General features: G+C 44.4%; 1 protein-coding gene across 1 annotated transcript in view; it reads left to right on the top strand.

Annotated features, from left to right (window-relative positions):
• The first annotated feature begins 2,390 nt into the window (after nucleotides 1-2,390).
• Nucleotides 2,391-23,101, top strand: part of neu1 (neuraminidase 1) — a 30,556-nt gene continuing 9,845 nt past the window's right edge. The window contains exons 1-2 of the mRNA XM_052043874.1: nucleotides 2,391-2,615; nucleotides 20,719-20,908. Of these exons, the coding sequence (XP_051899834.1) occupies nucleotides 2,493-2,615; nucleotides 20,719-20,908 (313 nt within the window). The 5' untranslated portion in view covers nucleotides 2,391-2,492. The remainder of the gene's footprint in view (nucleotides 2,616-20,718; nucleotides 20,909-23,101) is intronic.

Raw genomic sequence — 23,101 nt, 5'->3', positions numbered from 1 at the left:
ATCTGTGAGACACTTTTAGGATATTCTTAAGCTTGGTGCAGTCACTGCAAAGACTCTGTGGATAAAAGGCACCATCTACTGCCCGCCTACCACTGCGCAATGAGATACTGGGCCCTGTGTAATAACCTCTCACAACGATCACTGATGAAATGATTGATGCTGAAGAAGTAATGCCATATTGATATGATGCAATTGTATAATTTGCATATAATGTAAAATCTATGTTCTCTCTGTTGTCTGTACCTACGTGCCTGTGGTGCTGCTGCAAGTAAGTTTTTCACTGTACCTGTATTTGTGCACATGGCAAAAAACTCAACTTGATTTGATGTAAATATTGTAAAGATCATAATAATATGTTTGGTACAGTGAATGATAGATTACCCTGCATTGTATAATTGCAAATTTTATGAATAAGCTGCTTTTTGGGGGAAAACATGTTGTGTGTTAAACTCCTAGTGGAACTCAAGAATCTGAACTGTTCATTGAATAACTCTGAAAAAAAAACTCATGTTGGAGATAGTGCCCATGAAAGTACCAGACTGTTACTAAAAACCCATCAGTTATTTCATGTCTTTAAAGAAGATGCATCTATTATCCTCATATTTAAAGTCAAAGTCGAGTTTATTGTCATATATTCAAGTCCGTGCGTGCACAGGTGAAATGAAAAACTTATTTGCAGCAGCATCACAGGCACATAGCATCAGATAAGCAGCATTCACAAGAAAAACACAAATGAAACATAAATTATACACAATTTTAACAAGAAAGAACACAATTAGAATAAAATAAACAAAGTCCATTTTAGTGCAAAGTGGTCAAACTGGTCATAGTGTTGCTAAACCGTAGTGATTAGATTTTTCCAGTTGGTTCAGGAACTGAATGGCTGAAGGGAAGTCACCGTTCCTGAACCTTGAGATGTGGGACTTCAGGTGTGGGACCTCCTGCCCGATGGTAGCTATGAGAAGATGGCATGGCCCGGGTGGTGGGGATCTTTGATGATGGATGTTGCCTGCTTCAGACAATGCCTCCTGTAGATACTACCAATGGTGGGGAGGGATGTGCCCGTGATGGACTGGGCAGAACCCACTACTCTCTTGAGCATTTTACATTCCTGCTCATTCGAATTGCCATACCAGACCATGATGCAACCAGTCAGGATGCTTTGAACAGTACATCTGTGGAAGTTTGTTAGAGTGTTCAGTAACAAACCGAACCTCCTTAACCTCCTAAGAAAGTTAAAACTCTGGTGCACTTTCCTGTGATTGCATCTCTGTGCTGGGCCCAGGTCAGGACATCAGTTAAGGCCCACCATCTCTCCACCTCCAATCCCCCAATGTGACAGGTGCATGTTTGCCCTCCTTCCCCTTCCTGAAGTCAACCAACAGCTCTTTCGTTTTGCTGGTTAAGCAAGAGCCTGTTGTTGTTGTTGTGGCACCGCTAAACCAGGTGTCCTACCTCGCTCTGTTAAACTGACTCATCACCACCTGTGATTCGTCCAACAACAGTGGTGTCATTAGCGAATTTGATGGCGTTGGAGCTGTGCTCAGCCACACAGTCATATGTGTACAGAGAGTAGAGCAGGGGTCTTAGCATGCAGCCTTGAGGTGCATCAGTCTGGGCCCTCTGTGACCCCCAGACCCATGGTAAGATGGAGTCTCTTAACCACCCCTTGAAATTGACCAGACCGCCCTTCATCGGCAACAACGTTTTCAGATTCACATTCGTTTGGTGTCAGATACACCAGGGTTGCAATGAAATTCCTTGCTCGCGTGAAGCTCACAGAGTGAACCCTGTGCAGGGTAACAACAAATGCAACAATAAACACAGCGACAAGCGCCAAACAACAGAATGGCGCAAAGATATTTCCGCCCCGTGGAAGAACAAAATACACATTAAAAAGGAAGAAGGGTCTCGACATTGTCGACTGCCCATCTCCCTCCACAGGTGCCGCTGACCCGCTGAGTTCTTCCGACGCTTTCTGTGTGTAGCTCCAGATTCCAGAGTCTGTAATCTGTTGCGTCTCCTTCTGAGATTCGGTTTCATTGAAATAATAATAAACAGACTGGGGTAACTAACTTCAGCTTCAGGTGAACGAGAGAAACAAAGGACCTGCGGATGCTGAAACCTTGATGAAAAACACTTATGCTGGAGGAACCCAGCAGGCCAGGCAGCATCCGTGAAGGAAAGCGGGCGGTCAACGTTTTGGATCAGAACCGCCCGCTGTTACTCCACGGATGTTGCCTGGCCTGCTGAGTTCCTCCAGCATCAGGGTGTTTTTGTTCAGTTTCAGGTGTGACAGTGAAACAGTTCTGTGTGTTTAAGTTGCTGAGGTTCCTTCCTGCCGGGCCGGGGGTGTTTCCTCCGCCATCGTCCTGCCCTCAAGGGGCGGTCACCGCACGTAATAATGAGGCCCGGCAGCGGCGCTGCGGATCAGAGCGAGTGACGGAGCCGGAGGTGGCTGCCGAGTGTCCGGCCTCTCGCTGCCGCGGACCATGGCCCCGGCGCGGCCAGGGAGACGCGGTGAGGACGGCAGGGCGGAGAGAGCGGGCGGAGGGCTGCATCCGCTGGCCGCCGTCTGCCTGCTGTTGTTACCCGGCGCCGCGCTGCCGGGTCAGGTAAAGGCCGCTCCGTTCTCTGGACGGGCGAGAGGGGTTGGGCTAGGGTGAAGGGCTCGGGAGGGGGGTGGGGGAACGGGTGGGATGGGGAATTTGAGGGGTGGGGGCGGAGCTGGGAGAGAAGCCACGGGGGAGGGAGCACAAGTTCCCTCCGTTAGACCTATTGGGGAAATGGTTGCAAGCAGGGAGACTCATCTCGGACACTGAGAGCCAAATATTGTGGGGAGAGGGTGGGGCAAGGGAGGGGAAGGGGGCAGAGGGTAGGAGGAAGGGGAGGGGGCAGAGGGTAGGAGGAAGGGGAGGGGGCAGAGGGTAGGAGGGAGGGGAGGGGATAGAGAGAGGGTTGGGGGGGACAGAAAGTGAAAGGCAAAGAATGGGTTAAAAGAATTCCGTTGGCGTGAAGTTAAGGAAATTTTTTAAATTGTTTTAACAAGAACATAAAAGAGGAAGTTAGGGGGCTATTAGGAACAAAACAAATTGCCTATTTAAAGAGCAAAATAAATGAATGTGGCTTCCACTGAATAATTGGCAGAAGGTTTGAGTGGTTGTGATACAGTCACAGGGCTGGATGACACTTAGCCGAGGTGAGACTGGCTCACAGAGAGACGAGCACACAGAAAGACAAACACACTCACTGTAGGAACCCCACAGTTGTCCCTGGAACTGCCAGCTGCTCCTGGCCTGATTTAGCGTGGGAGCTTTAAGGGTGTGCTTTAAATATAGATGAATATAGAGGAAATGCTATGGGACTTGCTAACTTTGCAGGATGGTAACTTACTGGGCCCGTATAAAATGTACCCTGGGCTGTGAGAGGAAGCAAAGGAGGAAATGGTGGAGGTTCCTGCATAATTTTCCAGCTCTGTCTGGCTGCAGGTTTACGGCAGACACCTGGAAGTCTGTCAGTGTGGTGCTGTGTTAAGAAAAGGATAAATCGAGTAGCTGACCAGTCAGTGGAGGCTCGTATAATTGACGTGGCCTCTGTGGATTTTAACAAACTCTTTGAGTGTGGTCCCATATAGCAGACTGACTGAAAGTAGAAGTCATTGGGATTGGAGGGAAGGTGGCAAGTTGTCTCAGTGGCAGGGAGCAAGTGATAAAGGGCTTTGAGGAGGATGCAGAGGTGCTTCAGGGGAATATAACTAAAATGAAGGGAAAAATACACAGCTAATGGAATTTAATATGGCAACGTGAAGTCATCCCATGTGGTAGAAATGTGAAGTTTTTTTTAATGTGGTGAGTGACTGAATGTTGTCAGTGTTCAGCATGACCAGGGTGTCCTTGTTGACCAGTCTCTAATAGCTGACATGCAGATGAAGCAAGCAATTGAGAAGGCAAGTGGTGTGATGGCCTATGTTGTAAATGACCTTAAGTAAATTGGTTTATTATTGTCACATGTCCTGAGGTACAGAGAAAAATGTTGTTTTGCATGCCATTTCATCACGTCAGAATACAGAATAAAGTGTTAAATTTACAGAGAGAGTGCAGTGCAGCCAGACAGACAATAGGGTACAAGGTCATGATGAGGTATTTTCAACAATTTAGAATCTTTACACTAATTGTAAAGGGCCAGGGTGAGATTACATCTGGAATAGTATGTGGCTGTTCTCTATATCCAATGAAGACCTCCATTTACATGGTTACATTCCTGCAAAGTGCAGTGTAAACTAAAGGTAGCAAGGGTCTGTGAGAATTAAGGGTTTTCCAAATTTATCCAATTCGAGTATTCATTTAAAAGATTTTAATGAAATTTAAACTTTCTGCTGGTTTTCACTGACGTTGATATGATGACTATGCTGATGGTGTTGTAAGTCAGAACTCCAAGGCTTCGTCCATGCTGGCTGGGGAATGCAGGATGGGGCTGCTGGCAGTGATGTGTGCGTGACAAAGACTTGTGGTGACCAATTGGCTTTATTCTACATGTCTTTGTGAACATACCTGTAAGGAGCCAGCATACTCTCAAGCTCTGTCTTGAATTCCAAGCTGCATTCTGTAACTGGATCCTTGGCAAGACTAAAAGAACTTGGAGTTCCTTGGCCAAGTGAAAACCATTATCAAGGCTTGGTTGAGGCTTCACTGTCACCTACATCACTGCCTTGCAGAATCAGCTCTTCCATGAACCCAAGTACCTTCTCAATCTCTTGTGTCTGGATATCAACATATCCCTTCGCAAGACAGTGGCTCACCTGGTTGATCCAGGTTCAATTCTGACCTCTGGCACCATCTTTGTGTAATTTGTAGAGTTGCCTGTGTCTACTTGAATTTCTCCTGGGAGAAATTTGGTTTCTTGCCACGTCGAGTTAGGAGGTTAATTGGCTGCTGTAAATTGCCCCTGGTGTAGGTGTATACTAGAATTGATGGGAATGTGGAGAGAATAGGTTCCAGAAAAATTGGTCATGGAATGTGAGCCGGCAAATACTTGATGGGCAAAATGTCCTTCAATATCATAAGAAACCACAGAAATTGGGATCCAATATCTCGGTTACCTGACCCATTTCAGGGAAGCTTCTGAGGTGATTTGCAGCCTTTTGCTGCATGGTTTTCCAACCTGCATTTGAAGGTGGAAGGCTTTATTTTACCCTGGGACTCTTTGCTGTGGTGAAATCCTTCCAGCACTAGGTCGTTCTTACACTTGGATCTCAGTCCATAGAACGTGGGCTACAATGAAAAGCACAGAGAGGGTAATTGAAGTTCATGAATTGTAATAACACCTTGGTCGTGGGGCTGGAGGAATGATGTGGGATCTGGAGACAGATAAGCCTCCTCCACAGTGGCACTCACAGCCTGAGAGTTGTCCTGATGGTCTGGACCATCATCAAAGGGCAGCTTCTTGTTGACGGACAGCTTTCCACTCTGTACAAAACAATTATAAAACCAGTTGATAATGAATATTGGACACACGTACTGATGTGACCTCCAGAACACTGGAAGCTGGTATGTACTTTTTCCCTTGAGTGCATGTGGGATCTGGCCTTGGTGAGGGAGCATTGGATTTGCCATAAAATTGCCCATTGCACTTCCACAGATGGGAAGAGGCAGTTGTTCACAGCCTTAACCTTAAGTAGATTTCTCATCCTTTTGAAAAAGGGTTCTCTCTACCATCAACTTCATGGAGTCCTACAGCACAGAAACATGCTCTTCAGCCCACCATGTGCTCACGAGCCTTTTTGGCCATCGACACTCTGTTGTTATTCTGTTTTTCTTTCACTAATTATTTACTTTTGTAATTTATAATAATTTTATGACCATGCACTGTACTGCTGCCCAACAGTGACAAACTTCATGTCATCTAAGTCGGTAATAATAAATCTGATCCTGATTAATTCTATTTGCCTACATTAGGACTGTATACTTCTGTGCTTTGCCGATCAGAAAATGGAACAGTACAGCACAGGAACAGGCCCTTTGGCCCACAATGTTGTACCAAACCAATTACACTAGTAATAAAATGCCCAACTGAGCTAATCCCTTCTCCCAAAACAATGTCCGTATCCTACCATTTCCCTCACGTGCATTATGCCTATCTAAGAGCTTCTCAAACGCCCCTATCATATTTGCTGCACCACTACCCCAGGCAGTGCATTCCAGGTACACACCACATTCTGTGTAGACAAACTTGCCCCACACATCTCCTTTGAACTTTCCCCCTCTCACCTTAAATGTATGCCCTCTGGTATTAGACATTTCAACCCTGGGGAAAAGATACTGGCTGTCTATCCTATCTATGCTTCTCATAATCTTGTAAACCTCCGTCAGGTCTCCCCTCAGCTTCTGCTGCTCCAGAGAAAACAACTCAATTTTGTCCAACCTATCCTTGTAGCACATGCCCTCTAATCCAGGCAGCATCCTGGTGAACCTCTTCTGCACCCTCTCCAAAGCCTCCAAATCCTTCCTATAACGGGGCGACCAGAACTGAATGCAATACTCCAGGTGCGGCCTAACGAGTTTATACAGCTGCAGCATAACTTCCTAGGTAGTGTGTGTAAATAGCAGTGTGTGCACCACCACCACCCCCCCCCCCCCCCTTTCCCTTCCTGAAGTCGATCACCAGCTCTTTTGTTTTGCTGACATTGAGGGAAAGATTGTTGTCATGTCACTAGGCTCTCTGTCTCCTCCCTCTGCTCAACCACTTCCTCTGGCAGCTTATTCTATATGTAGACCACTCTCTGAGTGCAAAGGTTGCCCCTCAGGTTCCTATTAAATCTCTCCCCTCTTACCTTAAACCTATGATTACCCCAGTCCTGGGAAAAAAGACTGTGTGTCTTCACTGTATTGATGTTCCTCGTGATTTTATACACCTCTATAAGATCACCCCTCATTCTCCAACACTCCAGTGAATAGTCCCAGCCTGCTCAACCTCCCTCTATTACTCAGTACCTTGTGTCCTGTCTGAGGTGAATTGATGGGTCATTGGAGCACATAAAATGGGATTGGTGTGAATGGATGCTTGATGGTCAGTGCAGATTCAGGGGCCAAAGGTCCTGTTTCCATTCTGAATGACTCTGCTGTGCGATCAGTTAGCTTTTTCTAGAGTCACTGGGACTACGTTTGGTGCTCAGTGTCCTCCACCTTGTGTACGGTAATACCAAGAGTACAGAATGTCACTTAAACAGCCTGTTGTGCATTCACACTTGCTCTAGTCTTTGGTTCCTCCCCCTTCACTGTGTGCATCAAGGCTCTGGGCCACAGAGGATGCACCCATTGCAGGCTTATCAAATGTTTCTACTTTCTGCATTAATTGCTTTATGATCTGTTTTCATACTCTTTCATTCTTGAGTATTGGTATTGGTTTATTATTGTCACTTTTACCGAGGTACAGTGAAAAACTTGTCTTGCATACCGTTTGTACAGGTCAATTCATTACACAGTGCAGATACATTGAGTTAGTACAGACTGCATTGAGGTAGTACAGGTAAAAACAATAACAGAGTAAAGTGTCACAGCTACAGGGAAATGCATTGCAGGTAGACAATAAAGTGCAAGGTAGCACGGTAGCGTAGCGGTTAGCGCGACGCTATTACAGCGTTAGCGATCGGGGTTCGATTCCAGTTGCTGTCTGTAAGGAGTTGGTACGTTCTCCCCGTGTCTGCGTGGGTTTCCTCCGGGTGCTCCGGTTTCCTCCCACATTCCAAAGATGTACGGGTATGTCAATTTGGGTTTAAAAAATGGGCGGCACGGACTCATTGGGCCGGAAGGGCCTGTTACCATGCTGTAAATAAAAAAAAAATTTAAAGAAAAAAAACAAGGTAGATTGTGAGGAGTATGATAGGCATTTATTAAGGGTGATAAATAGCAGGTGCAGGCAAGCAGACTGTGATGTTTGTGAGACAAGATCTCGTCTCTCATTCTGAATAGTGTGGCTGTGGGGCAGCCATTTGTGACCAGATAATTTCGATGCATCTGCACATCTTGGCGACCAAACTGCTTCTGGTAAAAGTGAATCCATACTGTGGGCAAAAGTGAAGGGTCATAATTAATTGACTGTGCAGAAGTGAAAATGTGCAACAAAATACATGACGCTGAGGCCCAACTGTACTGGTGATGGAGGAGGCACAGAGAAGGTCACCAGACTGATTCCTTGGGTGGCAAGTTTGACCTTTGAGAGGTTAAGCAGATTGGGCCCATACTCTTGAGTTCAAGAGATCTTATTGAAATGTATAGTTTTATATGGGGCTCAATGGAGTAGGGGTAGGGAGGATGTTTCCCCTGGCTAGGGTGTCAAAGTAAGGGGTTGGCCATTCAGGACTGAGATGCGCAGAGGGTGGTCAGTATATGGAACGAGCTGCCAGAGGAAGTGGCAGAGGCAGGTACAACAGTATCAGTTAAAAAGCACTTGGATAGGTACATGGAGGGGTGGGGCTTGGAGGGATATGGGGTGAACGCAGGAAATTGGGACTAGCTGGGTGGACGGTGTGGTTGGTATGGACTGGTTAGGCCGAAGGGACTGTGTCCGTGCTATATTGCTCTCAGAGGAGAAATTTCATCAACCAGAGTGTGGTTAAGTTTTGTAATTCTTTATGCAAGTGCGTTGTGAAGATTCTGTCATTAATATTCTCAAGGCGCACGTTGATATTTAGATGTTAAGGAAATCACAAGATGTGTGGTTGCTATAGGAAAATGTCATTGAGGTCATGCATCAGCCATGATATCATTGAACAGTGGGCCATCAAATAGACTGTTTCTATGGCCAAGGGGAATTTTAGTCATTGCAAGGCTGTGAGCCATAGGGTTCAGTGCTGAGTCATTTGTTTTCAATGGTGGGTACGTCCATGCATGAGACTTAAATTTCAGATATGATTAAGAAGTTTGCAACTTGTATCCAAGCTGGTCCTGCAGTTTCCTTCCAGTTAACCACAGGGGCACATTAGTGGACTGTCAAGGTCAGCAGAAAACTGACGAATGGAGTTCACCCCAGAGAAGTACGAGGTTATGTTGGGTTAGGAGAAAACAAAAACTTGTAGGTTACTGAGGGATGGAGAGAAACACAGGCACTTTGGACCATGTGACCCCAAAGTCAGCAGCACAGCTTAATAAGATAGGAACGCATATGGGATGATGTCGTTTATTGCCTCCTAATAAAAGCAGGTAACATATTAGTTTGTTCGAACTGTGCAAAATGCTAGTGTGACCACAGCTGAGCATTGCTTGCTGTTTTGTGTTTTGGTTTCAGTGTGAATGTGTCATTAAACCTCTACCTGACCAGGTGTAGGTAAGCATGTGCCTAGTGTCTATGATGACCTCTGTCCCAAAATGCCTTAGAGCCAATTAAATGCATCTTGTGAATGAATGAGAATGAGGTATACACCCTCTGACACTGAGCAGGTGATCTGTTATAGTGATGATGTTTTAGGAGTGAATACCAACCAGGCTTTGAGCAAAACTCTGCTCTTGTAAACCAGCCTCCCCTTCATTGACTCTGTCTACACTTCCCACTGCCTTGGGAAAGCAGCCGGCATAATCAAGGACACCTCTCACCCCAGTCATTCTCTCTTCTCCCCTCTTCCATCGGTCAGATGATACAAAAGCTTGAGGACGCGAACCGCCAGGCTCAGGGACAGCTTCTATCCCACTGTTATCAGACTCTTGACTGGATACTAAAGATGATTTCTTGATTTCCAGATCTACCTTCTCATGGCCCTTGCACTTTATTTGTCTACATGCACTGCAATTTCTCTGCAACTTCAGCTGGATGGAGACACAAGACACTGCGGGTGCTGGAATCTGAAGCAACAATCTGCTGAAGGGACTCAGTGGGTCAAGCACCATCTGTGGGAGGAAAGGGATTGTTGACATTTCAGGTCGAAACCCTGCATCAGGACAGCCCTGCTGCAGGGTTTCGACCCAAAATGTCGACAAATCCTTTCCTCCTTCAGATGCTGCTTAACCTGCTGAGTCCTTTCAGATTGTTTCTTGCACTAGATTCTGCATTCTCTTATTTCTTTTGCCTCAATGTAATTACATATGCATGATCTGTACAGATGGCATGCAAAACAAAAGCTTTTCACTGTATCTCAGTACATGTGACATTAATAAACCAAAAGAGGCCTTCATACGATTCGTCACCTTAAAAGGCTATATGTTGGCTTTCAGTAAATTGTGTACGAGGCACCCAGGCCCCTTTTGAATTTCAGCATTTCCCAATTTCACTATTTAAAAAAAATACTTCGCATTTCCATGAAAGGGGATAACCTCACATCCTTTTGTTTGTGAACTTTCTCCACTTCTGTGCTCTGGCCTCTTATGTAAAGTTTCCTCCTTCACTGCACCCTTGGCAGTTGCGTCATATAGAATCGTTAAGCACAGAAACAGGCCCTTCGGCCCACCACGTCGATGCTGACCCTCTTGCCCATCTACAATAATCTCATTTGCCTGCATTAGGACCGTATCCTTCCATGCCTTGCGTGTCTAAATTCCTCTTAAATGTCGTGATTGCATTTGATTCCAACATCTCCTCTGGCAGCAGGTTGCACGCATCAGCCAAACATGGGCAAATGGGACCAGCTTAGGTCGACACATTGGTCAGCATGGACAAGTTGGGCCGAAGGGCCTGTTTCCATGCTGTATTTCTCTGTGACTCTATAACTGCTCTCTGTGTTTCTTTTTAAAAGGAATCTAATTCTCAGATCCCATTTAAGACTGCTTGCTCTCACCTTAAAGCTATGCCCTCTTGTTTTTGATGAACCCTGAACATGGGGAAAAGATTTTGGCCATCTACGCTATCTAAGCCTCTTGTAATCTCGTGTACCTCTGTAAGGTCACCCCTCAGCTGCCTTCACACCAGGGAAAACAAGCCCAGCCCATCCAACATCTCCCCATAACTAAAGTTCTCCAATCTGGGCAGCATCCTGGTGAATCTCCTCTGCAGCCCAGTGCAATCACATCCTTCCAACAGTGTAGCAACCAGAACTGCACACAGTACCGGCAAATCTGTAGGCTCTTTAATTTCTCTGCTTTGGTCTCTCGATTTCCTCCTTATCACATGTTATGGTTTAACTCCTGAACTCTCTTGGAAATTTGCTTAGATTAATACTGGCGTGATTTTTTAAATTAATTTATTTCCTGTTTTATAAACAGGATGTGGGTGTCATTGGCATGTCCTCATTGCTTTTGAGGGAGGCAGTGAGCTGCCACGATGTTGAATTGCAGCAGTACTGGTTTTACTGGAATGAATGTTATTTACACGATATTTCCATGATAAACTCTACTTCAGAGGGATGAATCTGGAGGAGTGAGTGGCACCAATACCATGCAATGCTGTTGGTTAGGGACCTCCAGGATTGAAGTTGCTCGCCATCCAGACAGATCATTCCATACATGAGTACATTGAGGTAGTACAAAAGGGAAAAAAAATAACAATGCAGGATATAGTGTTACAGTCACAGAGAGAGTGCAGTGCAGGTGGACAAATAAAGTGCAAGGGCCATGAGAGATCACGAGTTCATCTTTAGCGTATGAGAAATCCATTCAAGAATCGGATAACAGTGGGATAGAAGCTGTCCTTGAGCCTGGTGGTACGTGTTCTCAAGCTTTTGTATCTTCTGGCCGATAGGATGGGGGGAGAAGAGAGAATCACCGTTGCTTCACTGGAGTGAAGGTGTGGTGATTATACTTCTGAGGACTGTGAGTTGAGTTTGTGGTTGATGGCACAAGCTCTGCTCCCGTGTGTCTGCTGCCCCTGTGCCTTGGGTGATGTTGTCCACAAGACATCTTTATTAGTCACATGTACATCGAAGCACACAGTGAAATGCATCTTTTGTGGATCTCTGGCATTGTAATAGCATTGTGCTAACCGCTACATTACCTTGCCTGCCCTTAGGAGTAGTAAAGGGAAAAAAATCACTGGTGGGAGTTGTCTACAGGCCACCAAATAATAACATTACAATGGCACAGGCAATAAACCAAGAAAAAGATGTAGCCTTCTCACTTTCCTGAAGTCCATCACCAACGACTTGGATGTGACACAAATGCAAACAATTAACATCGACCCATATTGTTTATGAGACGCAGATATAATAGGATTGTATCTTCTCACCAACTAGCTTGTTGCTTGGGTTTGCTACACACCGACCATCAGATTGTTAGCTGAGGTCCTACAGTGGCCTCACCTATGTCATCATTCTCCTGGCTGGCTCTCATCTCCAGCTTATCCACAACTCTGCTTCTCCTATCCCAGTTCCCCTCAGCCCAGTTCTTGCTGGCCCACATTGCCTCCCAATCCTGCAAGTGCTTCAGTTTTCAATCCCTGTGTTCAGACCCTCCCTGTCTCCCCACTCCAATGCTCCAGCGGAGGTTGTCACAGCTTTCCATGCTTTCTTCCAATCCCCAGCCCTGAACCCTCCCTCCACCAATGACTGCAGGGTGCTTCATCTACAAAGTGCAGTGCAGTTAACCACCCAGGTTGTTCCAGCAGTACCCACCACGAAAGACAAGGGCGGCAGGCACGTGGTAACGACACGACCTGCCGGTTCCCCTCCATGTCGAGCACTATCCTGACATGGAAGTATATTGCCCATTCTTCATCACTGGGTCTGGACTCCTTGGACATCACCTTCAAACCAATGACCTCTACCAGCTAGGAAGGCAAGGGCAGCAACAGCATGGGGAACGCCTGGAAGTTGCCCTCCCAGCCACACACCATCCTGACTTGGAACTGTATCCGCCGTTCCTTCACTGTCGCTGGGTCAAAATCCTGGAACTCCCTCCCTAACAGCACTGTGGGTACACCCACACCTCCTGGATGACAGCGATTCAACAAGGAAGTTCACCACCACCTTCTCAATGGCAACTTGGGCTGGGCAATTAAATGCTGGCTCAGTCTCCAAAGCCCTCATCCCTTTAATAAGTATAGTTTTAAAAAAAAAATAAATCCTGAACTCCCTCCTTGGGAGCACCTTCACTAGTAGGATGACAGTGATTCAAGAAGGTGCCACACCACTACCACCTTGAGGGATGGGTAACAAATGCTGCCCTTGATGATGATGCTTGGATCCTGAAAATGAATACAAGACAAAGGCTCAAAGCCCTTCAAGATCAGTATGTGCTCCCAAATCTGATCTCTTGCTTGTCCTCTGTTTGCATGACAGTACAAATTGTGCTTCAGTGATTATGCCCCTAAACTCCATAATTTCCCCCCTCTCAACATTCCCTAAATCTATCCTGCTCTGCTTTAACCTGTAAAACAAACGTCCAGACCACAGTTTCAGTTTCCCCCCGTGGCTTGGTGGCACTCCCATGCTCATCGGAAGTGCCTTGGAATATTTTGTTGTATTAAAGTGTTATATAAATTCAAGCAGTTGTTTGGTTTATGGACCGGAATTTAGTTGAGGTATTTAAGGAACACATGCACACGCACTCATCTGCACCCCCTCAGTGGTTTCAAGGGACATCGATTATTCATGGTACTATTTGGGGAGATGCATCGTATTCCAATGATATTGCTTCCTTGCTGTAGTCTGAATTTTGCTCTCTAAAGAAGATCCTATATTGGTCAGTATAATGAATGGTAATCTTCAGGTAATTATGTATTTCAAATATTTTGTGATATTTGAGAGATGTGTTGAGACATCATATAAAATCTTGTTTTCCTGATCAGTTCTATTTTTGGAGCATCCATCATTGCTTCTAATATTGAAGAGGAGGTTTTTTTTAAAAAAACTGTTTTGAAAAAAAATTGTTTACATTGTAGTGTTCTTTTGGTCTGGCTATAAATGTGGATGACACGAGACAAAGTTCATCAAACGACAATTTGTTAACGATCAGGTAATCTGCTTCAGGGATTTGTTTGAGGGAGAATAAACAACTCACGGTACTGGAGATAACTTTTGCTCCTTGAAAAATGACTGTTGTGCTATTGTGTCCACTTGAGATAGCACATGAGGGCCTCTGGTTAATGGCCCATCCAAGGAACAGTGTCACAGATGAGATGGACATGATAAGGTGACCTCACAATGTACTTTGTCATGACCTGGCACCTTATTGTTCTCTGTAACTGTAATAATTTATTCTGTACTCTGTTATTGTTTTACCCTGTACTACCCTGTACTAATGAATTGATCTGTATGAACAGTGTACAAGATGTAGTGATGTGATGAAATGATCCGTATGGATGGCATGTAAAACAAAGTTTTGCACTGTACCTCGGTACATGTGACAATAAGATATAAGATAAGAAATATTTATTAGTCACATGTACATGGAAACACAGTGAAATGCAATAATAAGCCAGTTTACCAGATAGTCCACTGCTCACCGACTGATATGGGTGATGTCTGCAACTATGTGTACAAACAAGTTTGGAAAAGCTCATGCAGTTTGGCTGGTATGTGGGGAATAAGATAATTTGACAGATCACATAAGAAAATGGTGTTAACTGTGCAAAACTTTTGTTGTTCATTTGGCAGTATTGATTAATACTTTTTTTTAAAAAGTTGTTTTTACGCCTTCACCCAAATTTTCTCCCTGAATCCAGAGCACGATAATTATCGTGGGATACCATTTTGGAAATGTCCCTTCGGAGTTTCAGAAAAGAATCAGTACTTCAGTTCTCAATGACTTTGTTACTGTCTCAACAATGGCAAGATGTAAAAGAAAAAATTTCTTTGTTCTTTTCAAATTCCTTCATGGCTTCTCCCCTCCCAGTCTCCGGAAGCAACTACACTAAGTCCTTGTTATCCATGAGGGAGAGAGGCATAGACTTCCTGAAGGTAACAAAGATGGTACAACCAAGGCTGCTGGCAATGACACTACGACTGTAGTGATGGTGTCATTCTCATGTGATCAACCCCTCCATGGATACAACAACCTCTCTGAGTTTCAGCTTGCAAGCAACTTTTAGCTTATGAGAGAGTTTCCTCACAGAACATTTGTGCTTCCAGTGAGCCATGGTTAATGTTGAAGCATTGAGAAGTAACTGCAGCCATGTAGATGATCAGCAAGCTTTACATTCAATCACAGAGGAATTGCACTTGTACGTAACATCATGCAACAGATACCCCATTGCAGAATCATGATTCTCATCATCTTCACCTTTGACAATTAACCCCAGTACAGGTCCTCCCCAGGTTACGAATGCCCAACTTATCTACAACCTGTACATACGAGCGTGCATTTGGAAGACCAGTGGGATGGATTGCTGGGTGCTGCGGGGCTGCAGACATCTTCTGCCACCTGGGAACCGGGGTTTGTGGCCACATTTCTGGCTTGCGAACCATTCAGGTTATGAACGGTTCACAGGAATGGACAGGTAGAAAGTCAGGATAATCTGCTGATCAATAGAGGTACAATAAAATCAATAGCAGATACCAGTCTAAACATACTATATTTAAATGCACGTAGCATCAGGAATAAAGTAGATGACCTAGTGGCACAACTACAGGTTAATAAATATGACATCGTTGCAATCACTGAGTCGTGGCTTCATGATGGATGTGATTGGGAACTGAATGTCAAGGGGTATACAGTATATAGGAAGGATAGGAGGGTAGGCAGAGGGGGAGGTGTGGCCATGATGGTTAGTAGCGATATAAAATCAATAGAAAGGAAGGACATTGGGTCAGAGGAGGTGGAATCCTTATGGGTGGAGCTGAGAAATAGCAAGGGTAAAAGAACAATAATAGCAGTCATATATAGGCCCCCGAACAGCAGTCAGGAAGTGGACCATAAGTTGCAGATTGAGATAGAAAAAGCATGTCAGAGTGACAATGTGAAGATAATTATGGGGGATTTTAACATGAAGGTGGACTGGGAAATGCAGCAAGGCGGTAGTACTCAGGAGAGTGAGTTTGTGGAATGTCTAAGGGATGTTTTTCTGGAGCAACTTATTGAGGAGCCCACCAGGGGATCGGCTGTTTTGGATTGGGTGCTGTGTAGTGAACCCGAGGTGATTAGGGAACTAAAGGTAAAGGAACCACTGGGAACAAGTGATCACAATATGATTGAGTTTAGTTTCAAGTTTGAGAAGGAGAAGCTGATAACTGGTGTATCGATATTTCAGTGGAATAAGGGAAATTACAAAGGTATGAGAGATGAGTTGGCCCAAATTGATTGGAGGAGTAAGTTAGCTGGAGGGACGGCAGAGGAAAAATGGAAGAAATTTCTACAGGAAATAAGGACAATGCAGGACAGATATATTCCAAGAAAAAAGAAGGTTTTGAATGGAAAAAAGGCACAGATGTGGATAACGAGGGAGGTGAAGGATAAAATAAAAGCAAAAGGGGCGGCGTACAAAGTAGCAAAAATTAGTGGGAAAACAGAAGATTGGAACGATTTTAAAAATCTGCAGAGAGAAACTAAGAAGGTCATTAGGAAAGCAAAGATGAGTTACGAAAGGAAGCTGGCGGACAACATTCGGAAGGATTCTAAGAGTTTTTTTAAATACATAAGGAATAAAAGAGAGACACGGGTTGACATAGGACCAATTGATAACGGTGCAGGAGGTATTATAATGGATGATAGTGAGATGGCAAGGGAATTGAATGAATATTTTGCATCGGTCTTCACCGTGGAGGACATAAGCAATGTGCCCATTAGTCAGGAGTCTCACGAATTGGAGCTGAGTTCAATTGAGATTAATAGGGAGAAGGTGCTTGGAAAACTAAAGGGGCTTAAGGCTGATAAGTCTCCCGGACCGGATGAGGTGCATCCCCGGGTTCTGAAGGAGGTGGCTGTGGAGATAGCGGAGGCGTTGGCGATTATTTTTCAGGAATCGATAGATTCTGGCATGGTTCCGGAGGACTGGAGGGTAGCGAATGTAGTTCCGTTGTATAAGAAAGGTGGGAGGCAGCACAAAGGCAATTACAGACCTATTAGTCTGACGTCAGTGGTGGGAAAATTATTGGAGTCTATCCTCAAGGAGCAGGTTACCGAATACCTAGAGGCGCAAGGCAAGATAGGACCTAGTCAACATGGTTTTGTGAAGGGGAGGTCCTGTCTGACCAACCTATTGGAGTTTTTTGAAGAAATCACAGGTAGGGTGGATAAGGGAGAGGCGGTAGATGTTGTGTATTTAGACTTTCAAAAGGCCTTCGATAAGGTGCCTCACAAGAGACTGATTAATAAGATGAGAGGTCATGGAATTATGGGCAGGGTAGCAAAATGGGTGGAGAATTGGCTGGTTGGCAGGAAGCAAAGGGTGGAAATAAAAGGATCTCATTCTGGTTGGTTACCGGTTACTAGTGGTGTGCCGCAAGGGTCGGTGTTGGGGCCTCTCCTTTTTACCTTGTACATCAATGATTTGGATGATGGAATAAATGGTTGTGTGGCTAAGTTTGCGGATGACACCAAGATAAGTGGAGGAGTAGGGAGCATAGAGGAAATAGAAAGAATGCAGAGGGACCTAGACAGTTTAGGAGAATGGGCAAGGAAATGGCAGATGAGATTCAATGTTGAGAAATGTGCAGTTGTACACTTTGGAAGTAGAAATAAGCGGGTAGATTATTATCTAGAAGGAGAGAAGATTGATAGTGCGGTAGTACAAAGGGACTTGGGGGTACTCATACAAGATACCTTAAAAGTTAACCACCAGGTTGGATCGGTGGTTAAGAAAGCGAATGCTATGTTGGCATTCATCTCGAGAGGTATAGTGTATAAAAGTAAGGAAGTGTTGATGAGGCTCTACGGGGCGCTAGTGAGGCCTCATTTGGAATACTGTGCGCAGTTTTGGGCCCCGCATCTTAGGAAGGATGTGCTGACGTTGGAGAGGGTTCAGAGGAGATTTACGAGAATGATTCCAGGAATGAAAGGGCTTAAGTACGATGAGCGTTTGTCGGCTCTTGGACTGTACTCGCTGGAGTACAGAAGGATGAGAGGGGACCTCGTAGCGACATTTAAAATGTTGACAGGTAAGGATAGAGTAGATGTGGCTAGGCTGTTTCCCTTGGTGGGCGTGTCCAGGACCAGAGGGCACAATCTTAGAATTAGAGGGTACAGTTTCAAGACAGAGATGAGGAGAAGTTTCTTTACCCAGAGGGTGGTGAAATTGTGGAACTCCTTGCCACGCACAGCAGTGGAGGCCAGATCAGTGGGGGTGTTCAAGGAGGAGATAGACAGATATCTAAATAGTCAGGGTATCAAGGGATATGGGGATAAGGCTGGCAAATGGGATTAGAATAGATTTTTTTTCCCACCCCATTTCTTTTTCCCTTTTCCTTGGAGCAGACTCGATGGGCCGAATGGCCTGCTTCTGCTCCCTTATCTTGTGATCTTGTGTGAGTTAATCCAGAATAATGGAAATTCTCAGCTGGCCAGTCAGTATCTGTGGAGAGAGAAGCAGAGTTAATATTTTGGAGATCTGAGGAAAGGTCATTGATCTGAAGCATTTACCCTACGTCCTCTCTGCTCAAATGTTGCCTGGCTTTGTGCGTATTTCCAGCAAATTTGTTCTTTGTTTCTAATTTATAGAATGCAATACTTTGCTTCCATATGTAGCCACAGTCATTTTTATTCTGAGATCCAATGCATTTCAGGCATCCATTAGATCTCACTGTGGTGAAGTAATTGAATCAATTAGTGCTGAGTAGCTTCTAGTGTTTGTTATAATGTCAGTGGTTTTAAGTATAAGAGGATTTGTTTGTTTATTTCATCAAGATTAGGAAATTCTGTACAAATAGTCAGACTTGATCCAATTTTATTTGAAGACAAAGGCAAATATGTTGACTGTTTCTCTAAACTAGCTGAATTTTTGTCATGTGGTTTTGCAGCCATGTTTAACATTGTTAACTCCTTCCCAGCTGTTTAGAAATGTCGGTGGGCCTCTGTCTTGCTGGGACTGTTGTATAACCGGGTGATTTGTTGGGCCAGAGTTGGGAGTCATTAGGGTTTGAATGCATTGCCTTTGGCCTAGATTGGGTGTGGCTGAGATGGTGACAAAGGCTGGAGTGTAGTGAAGCAAAGTGAGGTGGAGGGTTGTGGTGATGGTTGGTGCAATGTTCATGCAAGGGCTAGGGTTCACTTTTGGTGGAGGCTCTAAACCCCCACCCCTGATCTGGTTTCTCAGCTGAATGGAATGGATCCTGCAACAACATTTGAAAGACTACAACTGAGCGTTACAATCAAAATAGATTTTTCGTGTCAACTCTGACGACTGCACTTTACAACATTTGTTGCAAAATAATGATTTTTCTCAAGTGGAGATCATTCAGTCCACCAGATCCGTTCTGACCTTGTGGCCTAAGCCTATCCCTCAACCAAGCAGATTATGTTCTTATAATTGTTTGTGGGATCTTCCTCTGTGTAAATTGGCTGCTGCATTTAACATATTATAACATTGGTAAATCAAATCTGTTGGCTGTGTAAATGCTTTGGGTGAAATTAAGTTGTGAAAGATGCTGAATTAATGGAAGATGTCTTCATGTTCTGGTTCTGAGCTGCAAGTTATTAGATTTGAGAGACTGAATTTCACATTTTGTCATGAGTTAAGTCTTTTTGAAGGCCAGTTGCACAATTACGCTATATGTGGTTCACTGATGCTACCTGTGACAGAGGGCATTCTCCATTAATTGGTTTTCTAGTTTTGTTTTGATGTCAAATACTGTAAAAGTCAACATGTTGACACTGTGTCCCATCAAAAATATTGTTGATTTGATTGGGGATGCCTTTGAGATTAATGAGTCAAAAGATAACCAGGAGTGAAGGGGAATAAAGTAACTTCCCTTGTTTGTTGCTCAGTAAAAGTAAATTAGTAAACCAGCTTCAGATCTAGCATGTGTGTGGTGAATTCCAAGGTTCCTCTCTTCTGCCTCTGCAATGTGATAGACCACACTGCTCTGTAAAAAAAATACATCCTTGGATCTATCCTGGTTGTTGAATTAGAATGATTGTTACAATCAAAATAGATTTTTCATGTTGTTAGTCAACTCTGATGACTGCACCTTACGACAATGTTGCAAAATAATGATTTTTCTAAAGCAGAGAGCATCGGATCCATTCTGACATTCTGCTATTTGTATCCATGTCCTTTGAAACCCCCACCGAATAAAATAGTTTGTTCAGAACTTTGATCGTTATGCTCAAGTCACTTTGAGGGATTGAGCTCCAAATGGTTCCCAACTTCCCACCCACACCCCAAGAAATCTGACTGTAACTCTTTGTGTTCCGTACTCCCACACAAGAGAAAGTCCATTCATTGTCCAAAACACCACACTTATCCCCCTGTGATATTCTACATTCCTATGCAGCATATTTCCATATATTCCCTGTTTCCATATGATATTGATGGAGGCCATTCACCACTGAGTCTATGCTGGCTCACTATTTTTTCCCTGTAACCAATTCTCCCCACATTTCCAGCAAGTCTACCACCCCACTACACCAGAGGCAATTTACAGCCGCTAGTTAACCCACGTCTTTGGGACGTGGGAGGAAAGTGGAGCACAAGGGGGTGGGGGGGTGGTCCCACGTGGTCACAAGAAGAACATGCAAACTCCATTCAGGCAGCATCAGAGGTCAGGATTGAACCGGGGTCACTGGATCTCTGAGCCAACAGCAGTAGCAGCTGTGCCACTGCGATGCTCATTTTGCACAGTCCTTGCAGCTTAACCATGTTTTGCCAATTGAAGATTATTTGGGTGGCTGGCGTAGTGCATGATTACTCTTCTCCATTTTCTTCCAGATCGATCCACTCATTGAAGACGAACAGTTGCTGTGGATCAGAGGTGCTGTTGGCCACGTTGACACCTTCCGGGTCCCGCTCATCTCGCTCACCCCCTCTAATAAACTCATTGCCGTGGCAGAGGCAAGAAAATATTCGTCGCGTGACATTGGTGCCAAGTTCATCGCCATCCGCACGTCCACAGATAAAGGTGATGGATTAACGTCTTGTTCAGTAATGAATGAAAGTCCTACCAATGAGAGATCTCTGCCTCAATAATAGCCTTAGATAACGCACTACTTTTTAAAAAAAATTCATTTGCAGGAATGTTCTTGTTGTCAATCCATCACTGGTTCTCCCATATTATAGCCACCTCAAAGTGGCTGCTTAAAGACAATGTCATTGATGGGTCTGCAGTTATAAATAAGCCCAAATGGGTGTGGAGGGCATATCTCAATACCAAAGCATATCAGTGATCCAACTTGTTTTTTTAAACCACAAATCAGTAGCCTCTTGGGGGCTGACGATACTACTCGAGTTTTATTGAATACTTGAATTGACAGCTGTGGAGTCATAGAGTTGTTGTAGAGTTAAACAGCACAAAAACAGGCCCTTCGGTCCAACTTGTGTCTGCCAACAAAGTTGTCTACCTGAGCTAGCCTCATTTGCCCGCGTTTGGCCCATACCCCGCTAAACCTTTACCATCCATGTACCTGTCTGAATGTCCTTTAAACGTTGTAGTTGTACCCACTTCTACCACTTCCTCTGTCAGCTCGTCCTTTGTGTGGAAAAAGTTGCCCTTCGGGTCTCTTCTTAAATCTTTCCCCACTCACCTTAAACCTGTGCCCTCTAGTTTTGGGCTGCCCTACCCTGGGAAAAAGACAGCGATTATTCACTTTATCTATGCCCCTCATAATTTTTATATACCTCTACAAGGTCACTCTTCAGCCTTCTACACTCCAGGGGGAAAAGAGGTCCCAGGCTATCCAGCCTCCCCTTGTTACTCAAGTCCTCTCGACCCGGTAACATTCTTGTGAATATTTTCTGCACACTTTCTAGAATTAATTCCTTAAACAGGGTGACCAGAACTGCACACCATACTCCAAGTGTGGTCTTGTCAACGACTTGTACAGTTGTAACATGGAAGCTTGAAATGTTGTCAACTGAATAACCAGGGTGAAATTTATAGTCTTATAATTTTCAGCAGTGACATAAAACGAAATAATTGTTGTCCAAGCAGTGAGGTATTACAACAGTGGTTTCTGCATTGCAATCAAATCATTGGCACGTCTCCCCGCTGAGTGTGAGAGTTTAAGTGGCATTAGTCTCTAATCAAAGGAGAGCTTGTGACACTTTGAGGGAGAAAAGTGCAGGGCTTGTAGGATTGGTTAAGTGGTGATATCTACTGCACTGATCAAAGGTCGTCCAGTTTAAACTGATTGTTGGTGTAGGGAAAGGGGAATGGTTTCTTTCCTCCAGTTGTTTAGTAAGTACTGTAAACAGTGCACAAGCTGCCATGGAAACAAAGCAGCTTGAGCCTTGATGCCTACCAAGATAAGAGTGTGTTTCACTTAACCCTCAACACTCCAGCATTCTCTGAGTCAACTCAAAAATGACTGACTAACTTTTATTCTCCTCTGCTAGGTAACATTATAATCTGGACACACTCAATCTATCTATAAGAAAGCCTTGGATGCAGTTACGGCACCTACTGTACACTTGCCTGTTGTTAATCTCTGGACTGTGTATTGCCCATTTGCAAGGCTATGTGTGAAACTCCAAGCTAACTGCCTTCTAGTTTCTTTCATATGTGGAGTTTACAGTGATTCATAATTCCGGAGCAAGACTCCCACCTTTAGTGACTTTAGTACATCTCCAGCCAATGAAGTGGTTCAGTGTTGTAATATGTGGAGTGCAGCAGCCAAGATCATGCACAGCAAGCTCCCACACTGAGACACATGGTCAGGTAATGCACCTTTTGATGATATTAGTTGAGGCATTAATCTGGAGCAGAACTTCCGAGCTCTCTTGCAAAATGTTTTATTTATTGCTCCTTTTGAGACGCTAAACAGGTGAGGCAGAGTGGGGAGGAACTTGGATTTGCCACAGTGGCCCAAATTTCTTGCTGGTCTAGTACATTAAGTTTATGCATCCTGTATTGGCTTCTCCGCTGTGAGGAACTTTGCTGGTCTAGTACATTAAGTTTATGCATCCTGTATTGGCTTCTCTGCTGTGAGGAACTTGTGTCATCAATGTCTGTAAGCTGGTTGACGCCACATATCTGCTGTCAAGTAATCAATTGTCTTTGATAAACTCGGATGCGTTTAGTTTAACACTGTAGAATGAATCGGCAGGGAAAATAGCAGGAAGCTCTCATGATTTGTTCGGTAATACTTTGAGAATT

The sequence above is a fragment of the Pristis pectinata genome, chromosome 34 (assembly GCF_009764475.1).
Source record: "Pristis pectinata isolate sPriPec2 chromosome 34, sPriPec2.1.pri, whole genome shotgun sequence".
Lineage (NCBI taxonomy): Eukaryota > Metazoa > Chordata > Chondrichthyes > Rhinopristiformes > Pristidae > Pristis > Pristis pectinata.
Note: the sequence above shows the minus strand (reverse complement) of the source record. Positions and strands in the feature narration are given on the sequence as shown.